The sequence below is a fragment of the Chenopodium album genome, chromosome 15 (assembly GCF_948465745.1).
Source record: "Chenopodium album chromosome 15, dcCheAlbu1.1, whole genome shotgun sequence".
Lineage (NCBI taxonomy): Eukaryota > Viridiplantae > Streptophyta > Magnoliopsida > Caryophyllales > Amaranthaceae > Chenopodium > Chenopodium album.
In genome coordinates, this window is record NC_137848.1 from 30923642 (window position 1) to 30945067 (window position 21426).

Here is a 21426-nt window from a genome sequence, read left to right on the forward strand (position 1 = left end):
CCTCGATACCCAGCAAATTGCGCAAAATTATCTTCAATTTAGTAAAGTAATTGACGAAAAGAGATGAGAAAAAGAGTGATTGATTGAATTGAGAGAAAAATTAGAATGAAAAATTTGCAATTGGAATAAAGAGGATTAAATTCATAGAAATTGAAAGAACATAGAGGGAAGCAAATTATATCAGGAAGAAAAGGGAGAAAATCAAGAAGGAAGAGGAGATAATAGAGGAAGAAGCTGACTACCTATTGTCCTAACTAGAAACGGCGTCATTTAGACCCCGGAGTACCATGCTCACGGTACTCCGAGAGTTTAATAGAAATTGCGCTTTTAATAATGTATTTCATCTATTTTCTCCCTTTATTTCTTAAATACCATGAAAAAATACAAATAACAACTATATTATATGGTAGGGAGGGAGTATATTCACTTACATAATTACTCATCTCGAGTTGTTGATACAATAGTACTTGGTATTAGTTTAGATTTCAAAGCATAGCGCCCTTGAAACCTCTTGCCACCCTTTCGTGGTTGTTGACTTCCTTCTATCCGTCTCCACCGCCGCTGCTTTAATTTTCCGCCGCCGCCGTCGTTTACTTCTCCGATTTTTATTCAGGTTATCTTCTCTCTTGTGCTATATTATACTCTACACATTGTTAATTAACGACTCATATGATCAAATTCTATTTCTATACATCATATAAATTGTATTTGTAATTAGAGTATTCAATTTATCCATCTAAATTGCAAAAAGTATCAAATAAGATTATTGAGAATCAAGAAATTAGGGTACAGATTAAATTGTTTTATTCTCCGTGTCATTCCTAAATTAATGGTTGTCTGTTGTCTGTTTTTTGTTTTTGTTTTTTTATTTTTTATTTTTTATTTTTTATTTTTTATTTATGAATTCCGATTTGGAGTTCTATAATGAACTAAATATTTGTTTTTTGTATGTTGATTTTGAGAAACAATCATGTCAATTATGAAAATTGGCGACACTAACAACCAAGCTAGAGAATTTTGTTGTATAGTTTGATAAAGATGTTCCTTAATTTGCTTTTGCTAGAAATATAATGACATAATTGTTGATCTTTGGGAAAAAACTGATCATATAGTTTTATAATTGATTGAATTTTACAGAAAAATTAAGATGCGGAAGAGAAACAAAAGGTCCTCACAAGAATCGAAAGCTGATGGCAGTGATGAAGTTGGTAGTTCCTCTTATGCACAAGATCCTTCTTGGGATGAGGCAATGCCACGATTGCGTAGTGCAAATAGGTCATCGTATGTTATGCTGACCCTCTTTGCATTACTCGTTTATGTCTCATGGAGTGTTTATCATTATCAGTACGAGGTGTTGCCGGTACCTTTGAGTGCTGATAAGGCTGGCAAACGGGGATTTTCGGAGATAGAAGCTATGAAACATGCCAAGGAATTGACTCAGTTGGGTCCTCATTCTGTTGGTTCTGATGCTCTTGACCCCGCTTTGAAGGTTCTATTTCTTGAGTATTATGTATCTCAGTCTCATAGTTCGAAACTTCTTTTGTCTTTAAATTATGTGCCACATTTAGTTAGTGTGGCAAATCGATTATTATTATTGCAATTTGGCAGTGGGGTTGATGGTGGTACTTGTTATCTACAATGTGATTGTTATATCCTGTTTCTGTTTTTATTAATCAGTTTCTATAGGTGTTCTACTAGGATGGCTGAACATCAACAAAGATTAAGCAGATTATGAATAAAATAAGTGTAAAATAAATTGACTAAAGTAAAATTAGCAACATACCACCTTATTATACTTACTATTGGATCCTTGGCACATCTCATTAGCTAAGTGATTACTGGGGTAAGTTGATAATGTGTATTTCCAAGGAAAATGTGACTAATTCTTCAACAAGGAGGGGGGGGGGGGGGGTATAACGAAACGACTACTGTTCTTTCATGTTGCTGAATGTTCTTATACCCTGGACGAACTTGTATTCTTTTGTGTTTGAAAATTTGTATGTGAATGATCATCAATAAGGAGGGAACTTCAAAAGAGTTAGCTTCGTTTCGTCTTTCATAGTACCATGCACTTGTTTCATTTGTGTAGCTGTATTTTATGGTGAAGTAAATAGGTCTTTGGGAGTGGAAGTGATTATTTTGTGAATTTCTCTGTAACAATCTGTGAAGGGCTGTTGTTCTCAGTTTTTTTTTGTTGTAGAATATATTTTGACTTTTTACTAGGAGTAGTTACTATTTGTCCTACCCATGATGCCCCTAGGAAATTTTTTTTCCCCTGATTTTGCTGTTGATCCCTGCCTAAAAGATGGTAGGGTATCTGAGTCAGCATTGTGCTCTCCAAAATGGAATATGAGTGCCGCAAAAAAGCTAGCTTTGTAAACAATACATGGACGCCTGCTAGTACTGTTTGGTTTGTTTTTCGTTTCTGGGTCTCTTCTTAACATATCAGCTCAAACATAGTATAACCTTAAATCTACTACCATTATCTATAAAAACCATTTTCTTCAGTTTTCTGTATTGTTTGTCCATTATTCATGCAAGTTGATATGAACTAGTAGAGCTAAATCTAGAAAACTAATTCTCTGCTGGATAGTGTTTCATTTCTAATTGGTAGACTGCTGGATAGTATTACTCCTGGCATTCGTGCAAATTAGAAAGTCTGAATAGTTGTGATGTTTTATCACTGACTCACAACTTGTAAGTAAAAAATTCCATTCGAAATTAGAAATAGCTAACTTGTTTCGACAAAAAAAATATGTGTAGCAGTATGTTTGAATTCTGATACTTTTAATTTTAAGGATCCTGGGTATTAAAGTTTCTCTCTTGGTTTTTTGTTTGACTTTCACTCTTTAATTTCTCTCTTGGTTTTTTGTCTGATACTCTGATTGTGTTGGCCCTTAGCTGTCTGGACTTCTGTATGCCCTCTGTCTACTAAAATTTGCATACTTGATAAGCCTCTCTTCATGGCTTTTGCATCACTCGCCTTTCACTTAAGTGATCCTTGCGATTTTGTCTACTGTGCAATTATTTTATTGAATACAGTTTCTCTAAATACATCATTTTTAATCTCTCTTATGGTTTTCCTTTTCCTACTGGGCAGTATGTGCTGCTTGCTGCAGAAAAGATAAAAAACACATCTCATTGGGAAGTTGATGTTGAGGTGGAAGAGTTTTATGTCAAGGAGGGTGCAAATCATCTTAATGGCGGCTTATTTGTTGGGAAAACACTTATTTATGCTGATCTAAATCATATTATCTTGAGGATCACCCCCAAATATGAATCTGAAGCCAAGGAAAACTCTGTTTTGGTTTCATCACACATTGATACTGTTTTCTCAACGTACGTATGTGATTATAATATCTTTCACTGTTGTTTTGACTTTTGACTGTCTCGGTATTTGTGACAAGCTTCTGAAGAAGAGTTTAGTAATATACTTATTCTCTTGAAACATCTATATCTATGTATGCGTTTCTGACGGACTAGAGCTTGGACCTGTGTTTCATGTCTTTAAAGGAGTGGATGGAGTTAATCTGACGCTATTAAATAGCTAGTAGCATTTTTTGTTTCATAAAAAATTCCAAAATACGTCCTTTACTCAACAAAAATTCTACGCCCTTTAGTGTTAATATAATTGCATTTGCTAATCAACTTCAGGAAACCACATCTTACTGGTATTCTACTAATACATTATTACCTCACCTGTAGTTGTTAATAGAATCATGCCTACTTTTATGTTAAAAAGCTACATTTACTATACATATTGTATATGAATTAATTTTCTGAACTTTGTTTTTCTTAGTAGTTAGATCTATAATAGTGAAGTACATGTTATCTAGATGCTCTTTAGAATAAACTTTTTTATTTCTTTTGACCACTGGCCATTAGTGAAATGCGTTACACATAAATTTTTACGAGATGATGTTTTGTTGTTAAAAGTAAGGAAAGTAAGGAATTCTTGTTGGCGATAGTTTTTGTGTGAAGAAAACATAAATGGAGACATAGTGTATTGGTCATCTCCTGGCTGCATTGGGAGATTTTTTTTAATTATAGCTTCAATGTTTTCTTTAATCTCTCTTGATTCTTGATTGGAGAGCTGAATATTTCTATTTGAATCCTTTCTGAAGATTTCTAGTACAAAGAAAACTTTTTTAATGAAACAGATACATGGTCAGATTAGACTAAAGTCAAAATTCTAGAAAGCAAAATCCCTTTGAGTGATGAAAATGAAGAATAAGTTAAATATGAAACTGTCAAGTGCCATTGGCTCCGTTGCAAAAAATGACTATTCTCTTACTCCCTCCGTATGTTATTACTTGCTACATTTCTCTTTGGCACGTATGCCGATGTAAATCTTTGATCATTAATATCTTTAATTATCAAGAAGTATAATATATAGTGATTGATAATTAATAATTTATTTATTGAGACGATTCCAACAAGTACCCACAAGGCTATATTTTTACTTATGTATAAATCACAACACATTAGTCAAAGTAGATCAAATGAATAGTGCAAAAAGTGCATATGGAGCAAGTAATAAAATACGGAGTATCTCTCTCTCTCTCTGTCTTTTTTTATTTTTTTATTTTATTATTTTTTATTTTATTTGGTTAATGAACTTGCATTATCTAGGAATTGATATATTTTTACTTTTTTTATTTAGTTTTGCTTCCTCATTTCTTGCTTAGGCCACTAGGAGATTGGGGCTTGACTTTGTCTTTAAATATCCAGGGCTGCAGATCCCCTTTTGAATTACTAAGGAAAATTCTGTGATGTCCGCATGGGGATATAATGTGAAATCTTTTATGATTATTCATTATTATAGGAAAGCCTTGGCTTATCTTGACATTGCTGTGTGAGAAACCAAGGACCACATACCTTGCTCCTCTTTGGTTGACATAATAGTCATCTTTTGAATGTTTTTTTAGTAGACCGTCGTTTTCTCTGAGTGAAACATGCATCAAGCTTTCTGTAACTGTTGTAGTACTACACAATAGTTGCAAATCCTGCAGCATTGTGTAAGTGCACTGTGCATATTTTACTGAAAACTTGTTTATTTGCTCTCTGTCTTAATCTGTTGAGAACTGTTTGTATTTTAGGGGAGGAGCTGGTGATTGCAGTTCATGTGTTGCAGTCATGTTGGAGCTTGCCAGAGGAGTCTCACAATGGGCTCACAGCTTCAAGAGCTGTGTCATTTTCTTGTTTAACACAGGTGAGGAAGAGGGTCTAAACGGTGCTCATAGCTTCATTAATCAGGTATCTTACATATCTAGATGCTCAAGGTGATAGCGTTTTCTTTCCATATTATCTTTCCAATTTATCACGGGAAGGAAGAGAATTGGTATAGTTGCTTGGAATTTAAGTTTGACCTGCTATCTTTATGCAGCATCCATGGAGCGAAACTGTTCGTGTCGCTATTGATTTGGAGGCCATGGGCGTTGGAGGAAAGGCCGGGATTTTTCAGGTCAAAATCTAAATATTTTCATGCCATAGGTTTCCATAGTCAATCTCACGGATAAAATAATTTAATTTAATTCCCTTCAAAAAAAAAAAATTTAATTTAATTAAAATCCATATTATTTTTTGTTCTAGTGCTCTATGGTTTTCCTTAAATTCTAAATTCTTTTTTCTTGTTGCTTATACAATAACACTGCCTGCTCGCTTTGGAAATAAGAAATCATGAGCTATTAAGTTGATGTGCTCTGTGTATATATATTTTCAGGCTGGAACTCATCCTTGGGCTATCGAAAAATTTGCCTTAGTAGCTAAGTATCCATCTGGTAATATCATGGCACAGGTTAGTTCCTTGTGTGCTACATTGCAGTTTCAAATAAGAACAAATGTTGGATGTATTTGCCAATAAATACTGAATTCATGACAAATCAATTTTTTTTTCTTCCCAATATGGCCTACATATAGCAATAAGGTACGCTATGGTATGTGATCATGCATGAATATAGCCACTTTATTATTACTCATGGAGCTGGGACCATGATGTTCATCCAAATATCTCATAATTTGTGAACTTTATGTTCATTTTCGCTGCTGAAGTAAGAAATGAACTATATGGCTATTTGAACTGTAACGATTTGCTTATAAAATTTTAAACTACATGTTTGTCTAGCGCACATCTTTATCCTGAGACTAAGTTAATAGTTTTCAGACTTGTCATTGTGACTGTGGGTGTAATATAGAGTTTTCTGTTACATTGTGCACCTTCTTATTTGTTTTTGTTTCATTAGCTTCTTTACACATGAACACTTACAATTGATTTAGTGTCGCAGGATTTATTTACTTCCGGTATTATCAAATCTGCTACAGACTTTCAAGTTTACCAGGAAGCTGGTCTATCTGGACTTGACTTTGCTTTCACGGACAATACAGCAGTGTATCACACAAAGGTTTGTTTTGCTTGATTTCCAACTTATTAATATGTTTAAAGGGTCTCTTTTGGGAAAAAAAATTCTCCCTCTGTCCAGTAACGTCTGCAACTCTGCACTCTTTGCAATCTCTGACTTAAACATCTGAATAGATATCAGGTGGTTCGTGAGGTTGCTTTTTCTTATGGGTTAGGCATAAATAATGAGAAAAGCACTTGGGTTGTTTTGTTGGGTTTTTTGGTTAAATTTGGCTTGGGTCACATCAGGCAATAATCCATCAGGCCTCTTTTGGTTGACATGGGAATTAAATTCCCATAGGAAGCATTTAATGGGAAGTTATTCACCTAATAAAATTCCTAGGGATTTCCTTATTATGTTTGGTTGGCATTGTGGGAATTTAAAATTCCCATGAATTTTAATTCGTCAATGGGGCTTGGTAATATACTTCCCATATTTTGTGGAAATATTCTCAGTTCCTCCATTTTTACTTTTGTTTGACAACCAAACAATTACCCAACTTATCAATTTCTATGAATTTCCATTTCTCCCATTTTATGCTGGGAACCAAACAAGGCCTCAGTTTGGTTTAGTTTATTTTTATTTTGATTATATGATGTGTTGTTATTCAGAGTTTTCATTGTACTTCCTCGACCCTTATTTAATTTCAAAGTGGTTGGAGGGGGGGGGGGGGGGGGGGGAAGGGGGTCACACAATTTTAAACAGAGGAGAGAGATAAAGTGAGAACCACTGGCCAAATTAAACAATGTTGCAATTGTTTTGCAACTTACAAATAGGAATATGCTGTGAATAAAAGGGAATGGAGGAAGTACTATTTACGGCAGACCAATCTGTGGGCATCAATAATTCAGGTTGGTGCAGTTCTGATTTGGGTCAATTTTTGTATGGGAAAAAAAACTGTAAGTATAGTTTTGATTTGGTCATCATCATACTTTAATTTGATGAGGTTATGTGACCAACTTAAAAGCTTAAGCTATGTCATATATTATTACTTCCTTCATTTTTTTTTAATCGCACCATTTCGATTCTTTCACTATTCACCCATCCATCTTTGAACATCTTTTGTATTTTATAGGTAAGAAAAAATATAATCATGTGTTACCTTATTGGACTCGTCTTGAATTATTCTTTTCATATATCAAATCTTTACAGACTATAGTTTTTACTAAAACCAAATTAAAGATATTAATGTCCAAAGTTTTGCGCTGGCAAGCGTGAAACACTAAATGGTTCAATTATAAAAAAGAGAAAATATTATTTTACAATTATGGCATTGTATATTGTGTGGTCTAAATTTCTGGGTAAGAATATGCTGCCATCTGGCATGTTCACAATGTGTTGGTGTTTCTAGCTGGAAAGAATTATTTTTTTGTTTATGCAGCTGTGATAATTTGTCTAGAACAAGTTTTATCTCTTTTATATTTCCTCCATTTCTTTTCAGATGCATCACTTTCTAAATAAGGAAGTTTTAATTTAGATGCATCACTTTTCTTTTTAACTAATTAACCTATTTCTCTCATATCACATGGGCCCATTTATTTGTTTCCTCTCTACCTCTCTCTACTCCCAAACTTACCTAGGAGTCTGTAAAAACCAAAATGATACAACTAAAATAAAAACGGAGGTAGTACAAGGATAATTTATTTAAGGAACTATGAAGAAAAGTAGTTTGCAAATTACACATTATTTATTATCAGTCAAACCTCCTAAGAAAATAATATTTCTCTGAAGGTTACACTTATGCAGGCTTACACTCTTCCCAACTAATTATATTTATTACGAGTGGTACCTGAATGATACCATGTAAATGTGAAAATTTTATTCTAGGAAAACTCACGACTAGAAGATCTTTTTAATACCCTCCTCTTTCCCCCCCAAAAGTATAGTGGAGTGTGGAATGCAAATGGTACATGAGAGCGTGTAACACTCATCTTTTCTTCATTGTAGCAAATAAATAATTTGTTGTTTCCTCCATGAGGCAAAAATGTAATTTCCTTTTTCATTTAAAAGTAAAAGTAACCTTTTGTTTTCCCTTTAAACCACATCAATTTTGATATCTGACAATTTATACTTTCCCTACCTTTTTTTTAATTTCTCTCTATCTACTTAAATTATTTTTATTATTATTTTTTATAATTCCTTGTTTAACGATATATTTAATACCCATGCAGCAAAAAAGTAAAATAAAATTGGGAGAGTATGAAAGAAGTAAGCCAAACAAGAATGCAAGAACATAAGATTCATAAAATTCCTTACCACCAATGGCACCAAGGCACCAATAATATATTGAGCACTTTAAGAGTTGTATCACTTGTATCCTATCACTTCCATTTAGGGTTGCTTTAATTACCAGAGTTTGCTTTGTGAACGTTCTGTTTGATTTTGGCCCAAATTAAAGTGTCAAAGTGTCTGATGAAATGAAGAGTTGAATAAAATACGTCTTGGTTCCAGGTTTTTTGACCTAACTAGTTGTTGTTGCTAGATCTATAGACCTTATCACACTCTTCATATGCTTTTAAATTTTAGTGGAGGCCATGGTTTGAAAAATACGGTTTTGGTCACGATCAAGGAAACGATCATTTGTTGAGGATACATAACTGATGTATTGATTACAGTCCGTGTTGCGGTTGTTGCAATATGAATTTGATTATTAAATTTTTTTAGGATTTTATATTAATGGTAAGATATTAGGGTAGCTATAGATGACAATTAGAGGCTTGGAGCTATAATTAGAGAGACATGGAGAATCATTCACTTGAATAGCAAGTAACATTTGACTGAGACACATTATATGGCCTTCAATTCTGGGCGATTTGGTGTGGGATTATTTGATTTGGACAAGATCGTGGGTTTTTGAAACATCCTTTGTCGAATGGTCAATTGAAAATCCTTGCAATACTGCCTAGCCAGAAATGATGTGGTCGTATTTTCGGTAATGGTAGAGGCTGCAATACGAATGTTAGTCACTTCTTGTGAAAGCATTTTCTATTGCTGTTTTGCATGAAGGATGCTATTCTTTGTATTGATATGAGTCATGAAATTGTAAGATAAATATATATTTTGAATTAAATTTAACAAATGATGCTTATAACAATTAATGACTTGAGAATTATTTATTGAGCAAGCTTAGTAAGGGATGCATACTAGCTGATATATTTCTCATTGGTAAGAATTCAAACTACCCCCAAGGTTATCCCTCTCACTGCTCCTTACGCACTTAAAAAAGTCTTGCATAGCTTTCTCTAGACTGATTCTTGTGTGCAACAGCAACATGTTATTATATGTTTATTTATTTTCTGTTGTGAGTGGTAAAATACTAATAGAAATCATGAAATTAGTAATAGTTTAATACATAAGGCCATAAGGCTACTACCCCTAAAAGATGTGATTAGATAGTTGTATTGTGCCTTACAATACAATATGTGGTTTCCTTCACCAATCAAGTGCAAGGAATCAATATTAGGAGAAGGGCATATTAGTCATAGTCTATTAGTAGTAGATTGGGGAATAAGTTACAGTTTGTTATGGGAGTTTTTTTATAAATAGGCCTCATTAGGAGGAATAATCATCATGTTGAATATTGCTGAGGTTATGTTATTGGGAGAGAGTGAGCCTCTCGAAAGCTTATATTAGGAGAGAATCCACCTCTCGAAAGTGGAATTATCATCCAATTTAGTTGTAGTTCTCATCTTAATGCTATAATCATCTTCTTCACCTTAATTTCTGCCATTAATAGTGCTGTAACCAAGCTAATTCCTAGCAAATTGGTATCAGAGCAGTTCTGTCCTGGTAGATTCAGCATTCAGCCTCTGAAATTCTGTTTTCAGCCAAAAAAAAAAAAAAATGAGAATGGAGGTCGCCGGAGCTCCGATTTGGTCACAATCACTTGAGCAATTCTCCGACAGGATCGAGGAAGCCACGAAGAGAATTGTTGAGAACCTTCAAAGAAATCTGGAAGAATATATTGATGATGTTTTCTCTCCGATTTTCTCTTCCATGAAATTGGAGTTGAAGGAAATGGAAGAAGAGCTTGAGGAAGAAGAGAACCAAGCAGATTTAATGGAGGAGGGGGAAGTGCCAGAGGAAATCCATGCCGGCGAGGAGTTGCAGCCAGCCACCTTTTCCATAGGTGAGGGAGGCATCTTCAACCCTCACATGGTGGCAACCTCACTAAGGGCAGAGACATCAAAGGAGGAGGAAGTGGAAGATCTGAAAAATACAATAGTTAGTTACACTCTCAGTAATTTCGGAGGAGGCTTACACGGTGGTCCTAATGGTTGGGGTGGCTTTGTTGGCGGAGAATACAAAGCTACTGGTGGCAGGACCGACTTTACGATGGGTGGAAGGCGAGGTGATTTTGCAGGTGGATTTACCGGTGGAGGTCTAGGTGACATGGTGGGCGATCTGGGTAGTGGATATTGTGGGCTTGCTGGTGCTGTTCACAGCGATTTAGAGGGAGTGTTCGCTGGAAAAGTTGAGCGTGGAGGGAAGACCACCGTTGGTGGTGGCCTGAACAGGGAAGGTGTCTTAGTGAGAGGCGGATCTGGAGCAAGTGGGTCTGAAGGTGGTCCGGGCTGTTGGGTCGCCAGAGAAGAAGGTGGTGAAGGGTACAAGACCGACTGTGATAGAAGCGGCGCTGGTCGAGAATGGTCTCTGGTGAAATCAATTTTTCGCCACTTTTTGGTGCCAGGAGTGGTGGTTTCTTGGGTGGCTGTTCTAGAGTTTTGGTCGGATTAGGACAAAACAAGTTTGCCGGTGGAGGTGGCTTGGTCGGAAGAGGACAAAACAAGTTTGCCGGCGGAGGTGGCTTGGTTGGAAGAGGACAAAACAAGTTTGCCTTGGTCAGAAGAGGTAGAGGGCCCTTTGAGGGCGGCGGAATTGATGGTAAAAAAATGGAATGGTTGCTGCTTGGTGGTTTCCAGATTAGTCTAGACAGAGATGGGTGTGAGAGAAGCTTTGGGTCTGTTGTTGGCTTGGAGAAGAAGACAGAATATGCTTGTAAGGGTATTATGGTAATATCACTGGAAGCTATTGAGAGAGAATTCAATCAGCTAGGTCACGTGCTACTAAAACAAAGAAAAGCTAGCAGATTGCAATCCAGCCCAAAGCAAAATAGTGGGCTGATTAGTTGTATTGGGCCTGCTTACCTAAAAAGCCTTTGTTCCTTGCAAGGGAAGACACAAATATTGGAGTATGGATTTATTGACACAAGGCCCAATTTTTCCTCTCCAACACTCATAGCCCAGTCTGTCTTTTACCACGCAAATTTTAGTGTACATTGCTGCCGTCTCTCAGTCACTGTTGCCGAGGCCAAGGCCGGGAATCCAGTTCCGATTATAAACCACCTTGAGGACAAGGTGAAAGTTTGGGCGGCGGGTAATGCAAGGAATCAATATTTAGTGGAAGGGCATATTAGTCATAGTCTATTAGTAGTAGCTTGGGGAATAAGTTAGAGTTTGTTATGGGAGTTTTTCTATAAATAGGTTTCATTGGGAGGAATAATCATGATGTTGAATATTGTTGAGGTTATGTCATTGGGAGAGAGTGATCCTCTCGAAAGCTCATATTAGGAGAGAATCCACCTCTCGAAAGTGGAATTATCATCCAATTTAGTTGTAGTTCTCATCTTAATGCTATAATCATCTTCTTCATCTTAATTTCTGCCATTAATAGTGCTGTAACCAAGCTAATTCCTAGTATCAAGCTTTCTGTAGACTATGTCTACAGTCCACCACATGGCCCCTCTCATGAGATTGGTGAATAAGTAGCCTTTTACCTCAGTTGATCCCATTAGTTTACCATTTCCTTAATTAAACATATTTTGATGAAAGAGAATAATATTTTGAATATTTGATAATATCGTGCACTATCTTGGAGAAAATATTTTGATTAAGATAATATCCATATGCAGAATGACAAAGTTGAGCTATTAAAGCCTGGTTCTCTTCAGCATCTTGGAGAAAATATGTTGGCGTTTTTGCTTCATGTTGCATCTTCAACTGATCTTGTGAAAGGCAATGCTTCCAGAGAACCAGAACATGCCAATCAAAACTCTGCCATATATTTTGACATATTGGTAATACTTGTGGAAAATTGATTATTGTTTGATTTGACTTTCTGTATGCTCGATATATAGTTTCTGTATATTTTTTTGTTCTATTTTTTTGGTATATAATACCTATATGTTTGCAATTGTCAGGGGAGCTACATGATCGTGTATGGTCAGCAGTTTGCAAATATGCTGAACAACTCTGTGATTTTGCAGTCGCTGTTGATATGGTTCATGTCCTTATTTATGGGCGGTTATCCAGCTATAGTTTCGTTTTCTTTGTCAATTTTAAGTGTTATCCTTATGTGGATAGTTTCTTTGAGCTTCTCCATTGGTGTTGCCTTCATCCTCTCAAGCATATCGTGGGCAGCAGTGCCTTACATTGCAAGTCCGTGGTTGGTTATTGGTTTATTTGGGTTCCCTTCTCTTCTTGGGGCTTTTGCTGGTCAAAATCTTGGTTTTCTCCTTCTGCAAAAGTATCTTTCTAATGCATATGCCCAGGGAAAGCAGACTTTATTGCCATCCGTTGAAGTTAATTTAGCCAGGTTAGAGGCTGAAAGGTGGCTCTTTAAATCAGGAACAATGCAGTGGCTGATTATTTTGGTTCTGGCACATTACTATAAAGTTGGTAGTTCATATATACCCTTGGTTTGGCTTATTGCACCGGCTTTCTCATGTAAGTGAATACACTTCTGTATGTTAAATTCTGTATTTAGAGAAATTTATTGTAGACTGACATAATAATAGTATAAACAAACAAAACAGAACCTTCTCTTATCTATCTTATATACTCCTTCTATTTCTGCAACACTTGCTAACTTAAGTTGTTTAAAAATAAATCACAATGCTTAATTTATGGTAACTTTTACAACTTCACCCATTTACTCTGCTCATACTTGGCTCACTCTCTCCCTTCCTCTCTATCTTCTTATACTTCTTGCTTTTGTGTATTTTGTGTTCATTCCATGTGCAACCTTAGTGAAAGAAGGCATTGGAACGCTATCTTCTTTATTTGCAATTTTTGCAATCATTTTTCCGAACTAACTTTTGTCTTCATGTAGATGGGCTACTAGAGGCAACACTGACCCCAATTCGGTTACCCAAGCCGCTGAAGATTGTAACCTTACTTATTGCTTTATCAGTTCCTCTCTTAGTTTCTATTGGTTCGATCATTCGAATAGTTGGTGTACTTATCGGGACTGCTGTACGCTTTGACAGGTAAAAGTTTTATTAGTGATATTAAGTATCTGAAAGCTAGTTGTTGCTTTCTTTTTCCTTAATTTTTTTAGGTAATAGTAAATAGAATGTTGTTAAAAAGAGCAAAGGAGAAAGGAAAAAGGAATACAAGCGAAGTAAAAGGAATAAAAAAAAGAAAAAAGAAATCGTCCTTAAACAATAGTAGGCTGCAAAGTATGAGAATGAATTCTGCATCTTGATAAAGAAAACATATCGGGTGCTTCTTAGAGCATTCTTGAATGATCTACAGTTCCCATATGTTTATGATGTATTGCAGCACAAAGATTCATAAATTCATCTTCTTCTCATTGGCATTTGGTTCTAGTTTTTTCTTCATCACATTCTGTATTTCTGTGTATCTGAGATTGTAAATATAAATTTCATGCCCACCCTAGGCAGGAATTTAGATTTGTGCTGCCTTACTAGGGCAATAGTAAGATTGTCATTGAGCCTTACTTCCCCAACTTGCTTCCATAATTTCATATATCATTATCAATAAATATGTGCAGAAGAGTTATCTTCTTAAAAAGCAGTGTATGTTTATCAGGCACTCAGAGTGATGCTAATTTTGCTGGTTTATTACTGTGCAGAAATCCTGGGGGTGTTCCTGAATGGCTGCTGAATGTAATTGTATCTATTGTTGTAGCTGCTACTGTATGCTTGACATTGGTGTATCTACTTTCTTACATCCACCTTTCAGGTCTGCTGCTATTCATCTCTTGCATCTTATATTCTTAGTATGCTTGAGTGCTTGACTGTTAGGGAGATTTTTTGATATTCACATGAACCTAGTGACTCAGAAATATCAATCTAGATTCATAGTTCCATCCTTTTATAGATTGGTTGACCATGAAAGTATCTGAATCCATGGGCAAGATCACAGAAGAATTTTCATTTTTATTGGCTTTGTAAAAGAATTATTTTTTATTTTTGTATATAAAGAAATTTTTTCCTTTCAAAAAAAATTAAAAAATGTAAAGAAAATTTTGGGGTTATGTGGTAGTATACGCTGAGGGATTATATGCCCTAAAAATATTTGTTTACATATTTTCCCTCACCATGTTGCCAACAACTGAAATAGCTCCCCGGACATGATTAGCTATGTTAGCCACCCTAGTCTTGAAATAGAATGAGATTGTCAAATGTTCTGTACAGTTTTATTCCAAATTAATTTACGGTTTGTGTTTTTTTGCAACATGTCTAGGAGCTAAAAAGTCTATCATTCTGGTGAGTTTTGTTTGTTTTGGGCTCTCCCTGGCTGCAGTATGGTCTGGTGTCATTCCAAGTTACACCGAAGAGACTGCTAGAACTGTGAATGTAAGTTACTGATAGCATATACTTTTTCAGCAGAAAGATGTTCTTTCATTGCCATAATCGTCAGCAATCAGCCTATATTTAAAATAAAATGATTCTGCATGTGATTACTTTATGACTATGTTACTCGAACTCTTCATTTCACTTCACGTACTGGAGTCGAACCCTCGACACTCGGACATGGGTATGACGCCTGGACACTTCACTTTTAGTTCAAAATCAAGGATTTTTTCACAAAATAGCCGAGTCGGACGCTTGGACACGTACTCATGTTGGGCATGGGTACCCGAGTCCAAGTAACATAGCTTTATGAACTTGGAAGTTGTACATTTTTCTTTATCTGACCAGATTTGATATCTGTTGATATAGTATTAGGATTGGGCTCAGCAAACTTGTATGCTGTCTAAGTACTATCGTAAACCTTTCTCCTACCTTCGAATAATGATATGGGATAGTAAAAACGACAGTCACACTTCCAGTTGCACACTAAATTTAATATTTGGCAGATATGTGGTATGGAATATAAAACTTTTTTTGATGCTCTGAGCAGATGGGCTAAGTAATATTTATGCGTTGTGGGTTCAGAATTGGGTAATAAATCTAGAAGGCATAGAATGTTAATCTCAGAATACTATAGTTCTAATTGTTATGTACTCCTATTCTAATATTTCTAGGCACATTAGGTGTTTAATGTTAGTTATAATTTTTAGAATTCTTTCATTTAGGAAATTCTTGAAGTTATTTATTGTTTCTAGCTATACAAAGCCATAGAACGTACTACCTCTGTTCCTAAAGGCTCCTTGCTCTTTCTCAATAAGTACTTCCTTAATGCTCTTTACACATCTACTTTATTCCATTTTTGACCACGAACTTTTACCATTTTACCTTCCTTTAGTCCTCCACATGCAATATCCACAATTTCTTTATCACTTGTTCCCCACCTTAACTCATTCTACCCTGATGCCTTAATTCCAGTGAAGATAATAATTTTCAAGAATATTAAGGAACAAAGGTAGTAAAAAGTAATATTATACAGAGAGTTAATGTTGAGTTAGTTTGTGCTTCAAGAGTATCAAGACCATCTGTCCTTTCTATTTAATGTTATCTTATGTTCATGGTTTTGGTGACTAAGATTCATTATGTAGAAAGAATAAAACTATAAAACCCTTGTTTCTATAATCCAAGTGCGTGAAACCTAACAGCCTAATACCCCCACCTTTGTGATCTCAAAAGAAAAGCCTCGCCTTTTCTAATCTTAAAAGTCATGGCATAGCTATGTAGGACAAGTAAACATTGAAGCTAAGAGAATTGATATAATGTGCTTCCTCATCCAAGTTTAATTCCTAAAGTTAGTCCTGGGATATGATCACTAAATAATCTATATCATTTTAAACAAAAAAAAGTACTACCTCTGTTTCTTATTATTGTGTGAAGGGAGTTAAAAATTACACGATTAAAACAGTTTTTAAAGTGCATGTGGCAAAACCGGCAATAGATAGAAGTGAATGTGGTGGAGAGATTCTTTTTGGATGATTGAATGAGATTTAATTTTGGTTGATGTAGTCTATTATATACTTTTTGGAATAAAGATTTTGTTTTGTTGTTTTTTTTTTTTTTTTCTTTTTTTTTTGTATTATGCAATGCGTTTCTTTACCAAACAAGAAAAATAAATTCAGAATATATTTCATATACAAAAGCACTTAGGTAGGTCTTATTACCTGATTCATCAACATTCATTCGAAAATAAATTGTTCATATCATGTATTCCATGTAAAGCTGCATACTGTCTTATAATTGTTGTGTCTGAATTCAGTGTTTTTTCTTTTTAGTAGTCTCTCATATCACCAAATTCAGATGTTCAACATTCACTTTTTCGAATATATAACCTTTATTAATGCTTCTCAGGTTGTTCACGTTGTTGATACAATGGGTGGACATGATAATGCAAGAGACCCTACCTCGTATGTTTCATTCTTTTCCTCAACTCCAGGGAACTTGGATAGGGAGATTGAACAGATCAATGAAGGTTTTGAATGTGGTAGAGAGACGGTTGTGGATTTTGTTACTTTCTCTGTGAACTATGGTTGCTTGAGCTACAATGAAGCTGAACAAGGATGGAGTGACCTTGATATTCCCAAAATTGAAGTTAAGAGTGACAGGAAGATGGATGTAAGAGTGACTAAGCTTTCAATTGACACAAAGGTCTCCACGAGATGGTCTATTGCAATTAATACAGATGAAATAGCAAATTTTGGATTCCGAGGTATAGTTTTTCAAATAACTTACTGCATCTTCTTTTGATAATCCTCAATCACCATTTCTCTTAGCAATTTCCTATTTATACGAACTATGAATTTGTTGCCTGTTGACGTGGACCATTTTTGTATATAGTAGAAATTAGAAAAACATATTTAAAGAAAGCAATGAATTTCAAAACTTAGTAAGACACCCATAAACTTTTAAGATGAGATTAAGCCTTAAGGTTAATATATAGATTTTCTGTCTTCACCAAATATATATATATATATATATATATATATATATATATATATATATATATATATATATATATACACTACCTCCGTTAACGGTTATTTGCAACAAAGGGGGTAGTGCGGACTCCTAAGCAAAAGTTTTAAACATGATTATTGAAATATAAGGGTAGTACTTAAGTATTAATCCAATAAAAAAAAACCAAAATAACCAAAATCACTAAACCACCAAACCCAGAACCCAGAATCACCACCATCACTACCGAAACCCAGAAACCACCACCACCGAACCCACCGAAAACCCAGAAACCAGCACCATGTCGAAAACCCAGAACCCAACAAAAACCACCAACACCCACGAATTGACTGAAAACCACCACCTAAAGCCCCTGGAACAACCAAAATCCATCGAAAACCACCACCAAAACCTGTCAAAAACAGCCACCAAAATCCACCAAAAACAACCATCACCCCCACGTATTGAATTAATCCCGACTAAGCCACCATCACCACCACAAAACCCAACACCACCTAGACCACCCACGAAACCCACAAAACCTAGACCACCACCTAGACCCCGACACCTAGATCCACCCACAAAACCTAAACCACCATCCACACCATACCCATGACATCTATAGGCAACCACCTCCACATCTGGACAGAAGATGGGGAAGATGGAGGAGAGAGATTTTGATGATGAAGGAGTGAGAAATTTTGATGATGAAGGAGGAGTGAGAAATTTGATGAACAAGATGAATGTTGAGAGATTTGGTTTTTTTTTTTAACAGATTTGATTTTTTTTTTTTTTTTGAAGATTAGATGAGTTAAGTTAGGGTTATCATGGAGTATGGTTAGTGAAATGATTAAGGGAGTAAGTTGGTTAAGTGAGGGTAGTTTGGTCATTTCTTACAAAAAAAACTTACTAAAAGAGGGGAAAAAAACATTTGTTGCACATAATAGATAGCACATGTTTATGGCAAATGTTACAAATAACTATTAACGGAGGTAGTATATATAAAGATTCTGTGTTACTGGAAAATTGGGAAAGCCTAACATATTTTTGTTAACATGGTGCATTTGATTCTTATGATGATTGGTTAAACAGCCATTCACTATCTAAGGCTAATATGATGAGGATCACAAGATTTGGTAATAGGAAAGAGAGACATATGCTTTAGTTATACCTGTATCTCTTAAGTTTGATTTTCCTGGCTTATGTTTGTAGTAAAATGAAAATAACAGATCTTAGAATCTTTTCTTTAGTAATATATACAATATGATTTTTTTATTTTTTTTATTTATTAGTGTTTTTCTTTTAAATGGGATCAAGATTGAAATATTATCATGGTTGGAACTGTCCTAATTTATGTTTCATCCTCATCTAAACGAGTTTATTATCTCGCTTAAGAAAAGAGAAAATCGTACAATCATATATGCGGAGTATGTATATATTTTTTACATTGACATATGTGTGCTCTCTCAGTATCAGGTGATCATAAGGAGCTAGTTCCAATGAGCAATAAGAGTAGCATTGGTGGTTGGCATGTCATTCAGTTTTCTGGAGGAAAGAATGCTCCAACAAAATTTGATCTTACCCTTCAATGGATCAAAAATTATGTCCGTTCTACTAGTCATGCCAATACTGATGCACAAAAATATCTTATAAAATTAAGGACTGATATAAACAGATTAACTCCAAAATCAGAGAGAGTTTTGATGAAGCTTCCTTCTTGGTGTTCACTTTTTGGGAAGTCCACTTCTCCATATACCTTGGCATTTTTGACTGCTCTTCCCATTGATTTCTAAACCAATTATTTGTATTAGGTGCATAAATTATTTTATAGCAAAATAAGATAAATCTTTATAAACTTTTGAAATTAGCATTTGTATAACCTGTTAGATGTATATGAACTTTATTTTTAGTTGCAATTACTTGATTTTAAAGAGTATGATGAAGTAAATAGTAATGTAGCGTAGTAAACAAGAAGTAATCTAAATAATAGAGGAAGATTACTTCTTGTTTGTGATCAATAATCAACTTATAACCATATACTAAAGGTAAATAAAAATGACATATGTCAAAATCTGGTTAAATATTTTTCTGCCAATTTATTTTTCCACTAGATGAAAGCCCGTGCTGTGCATGGTTTTTTCATTTGAGATTTTTGATTATTTGATTTATTGTGTTTAATAATTTTAGACAAAATTACAAAATTGTTATAAAATAAGAAGAAATATGAGAGAGATTGACGGAGAATTAATCTGTGTATTTCATTCCATATGATAAGGTATATATATATACATACATACAATATAGGTAGGGCTTGATTGGATAAGAATATAAACCCTATCTAGATTGTTCCAGAATGATACAAAAGAGGATAATGGTCATCCACACGATATTTCATAACACTCCCCCTTGGATGTCCATTATCGAAGACTGTGCCTCGTTAAAACCTTATTAGGAAAAACCCTGTGAGATAAAAACCTAATGAAGGAAAAAGAGTACAACATTCTTCGTAATACGCTCGATATGCTGCCTCATTAAAAACCTTACCAGGAAAACCCAATGTGGGACAAAACCATGGTCAAGGGAAAAAGAGTGCAGCGCGTATTTTCTCCCCCTGATGAATACATAACTTGAGATCTTCTAGTGCCGCAACATTGTATCCAATATGTTTGCATATCTTCTCATATGTAGTAAGTAAAATATCATTAGTTGATCTTCAATTCTCTTAAGCTGAAGTTGCATCTTCAATTCTTTAAGTCTTCTCATGAACATGTGAAGTGTCTTCTTTTCACCATATATGTGTTTATCTCTAATATCATTATTTCAAATCTCGATCTGTTTTAGTAGTTGCTTTAAAATTAAACTAATACGATTATGACTTCTTCTGGAAGTCGTTAATGATAGAAATAGATGATCACTATTTGATCAAACTTCATTAATAATAATTTGATGACAAAAGTTGATATCATTAATGCCATTCTTCAATTTCATATGAATTAATATAACATATGCAATTATATACATTTATCATGGTTCTTCTAGACCATAATAAAATAGTTTCACACATAAGTATCTCATTGATATTCTTTAGAATATTCATAATTGACATGATAGTTCTTTTGCAAACACAAATAGTAATTCTCACTAACTTTCATATGCTCAATCTTCAGGTTGAGATGTCAGTAGTGACATTGACTTATCAAGAGTTTGATAATAATTGAATTGCAATATTCAAGATATAAACTTTGCAGGGCTGAATTTTTAAATACGTCGTACATAAGTTCTTCAGGAACTCTTCTTACGTGATTCATAACATGGTATTCAATCGACGTCATCAATATTTTCATCACAAGTATAAGCCCATTGGAACATAAGTATTTCTTTCTAATATTCCATCAGAGTTGTAAATATGTCTTACTATACTTTGAATGAACATTGACATACACCACAATTATTATATAGAAATTAATTAAAGCATGCAATATGACATATAAAAATATGATAACATAATTAACAAATTATACAATGAGTAATGCATTTACAACTTTGAACATATGTAATGAATAATCCAATAACCTAAGACTCACACATGCATATATATGAATATAAATAAGACTCGAAATAATGCAAGACACTGTACAATGTGGATTTTAAAAATCCATATTTCTTTGGACTTCTGGTCCATGATAAACTTTTATTATTATCATTATGTCGACATTAAAATGGACATATATTCCAGATCCCTTATTCACTAGTCCATTATATCATGCATATGCATTATTATCGGTTCTATCATATACCGGTATCATCGTATAATTCCTCAAGGTACAATTTTAATTTGCATGCTATTTTTGACAATGATATCTGAAAACATTTTTCATTGGTACCATCATAATTTTTCTTACATCATAGGCCATCTTTTGT

At 34.6% G+C, this 21426-nt stretch overlaps 1 protein-coding gene across 3 annotated transcripts; it reads left to right on the top strand.

Annotated features, from left to right (window-relative positions):
* The first annotated feature begins 451 nt into the window (after positions 1-451).
* Positions 452-19441, top strand: LOC145583086 (uncharacterized). 3 transcript variants are annotated; one of them, XM_081640213.1, is made up of 14 exons: positions 452-613; positions 1138-1489; positions 3101-3339; positions 5100-5256; positions 5387-5464; positions 5723-5797; positions 6285-6401; positions 12310-12474; positions 12598-13123; positions 13509-13665; positions 14274-14383; positions 14888-15000; positions 16903-17260; positions 18976-19441. In XM_081640213.1, the coding sequence occupies exons 2-14, from the start codon at positions 1148-1150 to the stop codon at positions 19296-19298; spliced, it is 2760 nt and encodes a 919-aa protein (XP_081496339.1). In that variant the 5' UTR covers positions 452-613; positions 1138-1147; the 3' UTR covers positions 19299-19441. The 3 variants fall into 3 exon arrangements, with proteins under 3 accessions (XP_081496339.1, XP_081496340.1, XP_081496341.1); XM_081640214.1 differs by lacking the exon at positions 452-613 and adding an exon at positions 686-786; XM_081640215.1 differs by lacking the exons at positions 452-613; positions 1138-1489 and having other exon boundaries at positions 3142-3339; positions 5100-5212.
* The last annotated feature ends 1985 nt before the right edge of the window (positions 19442-21426 follow it).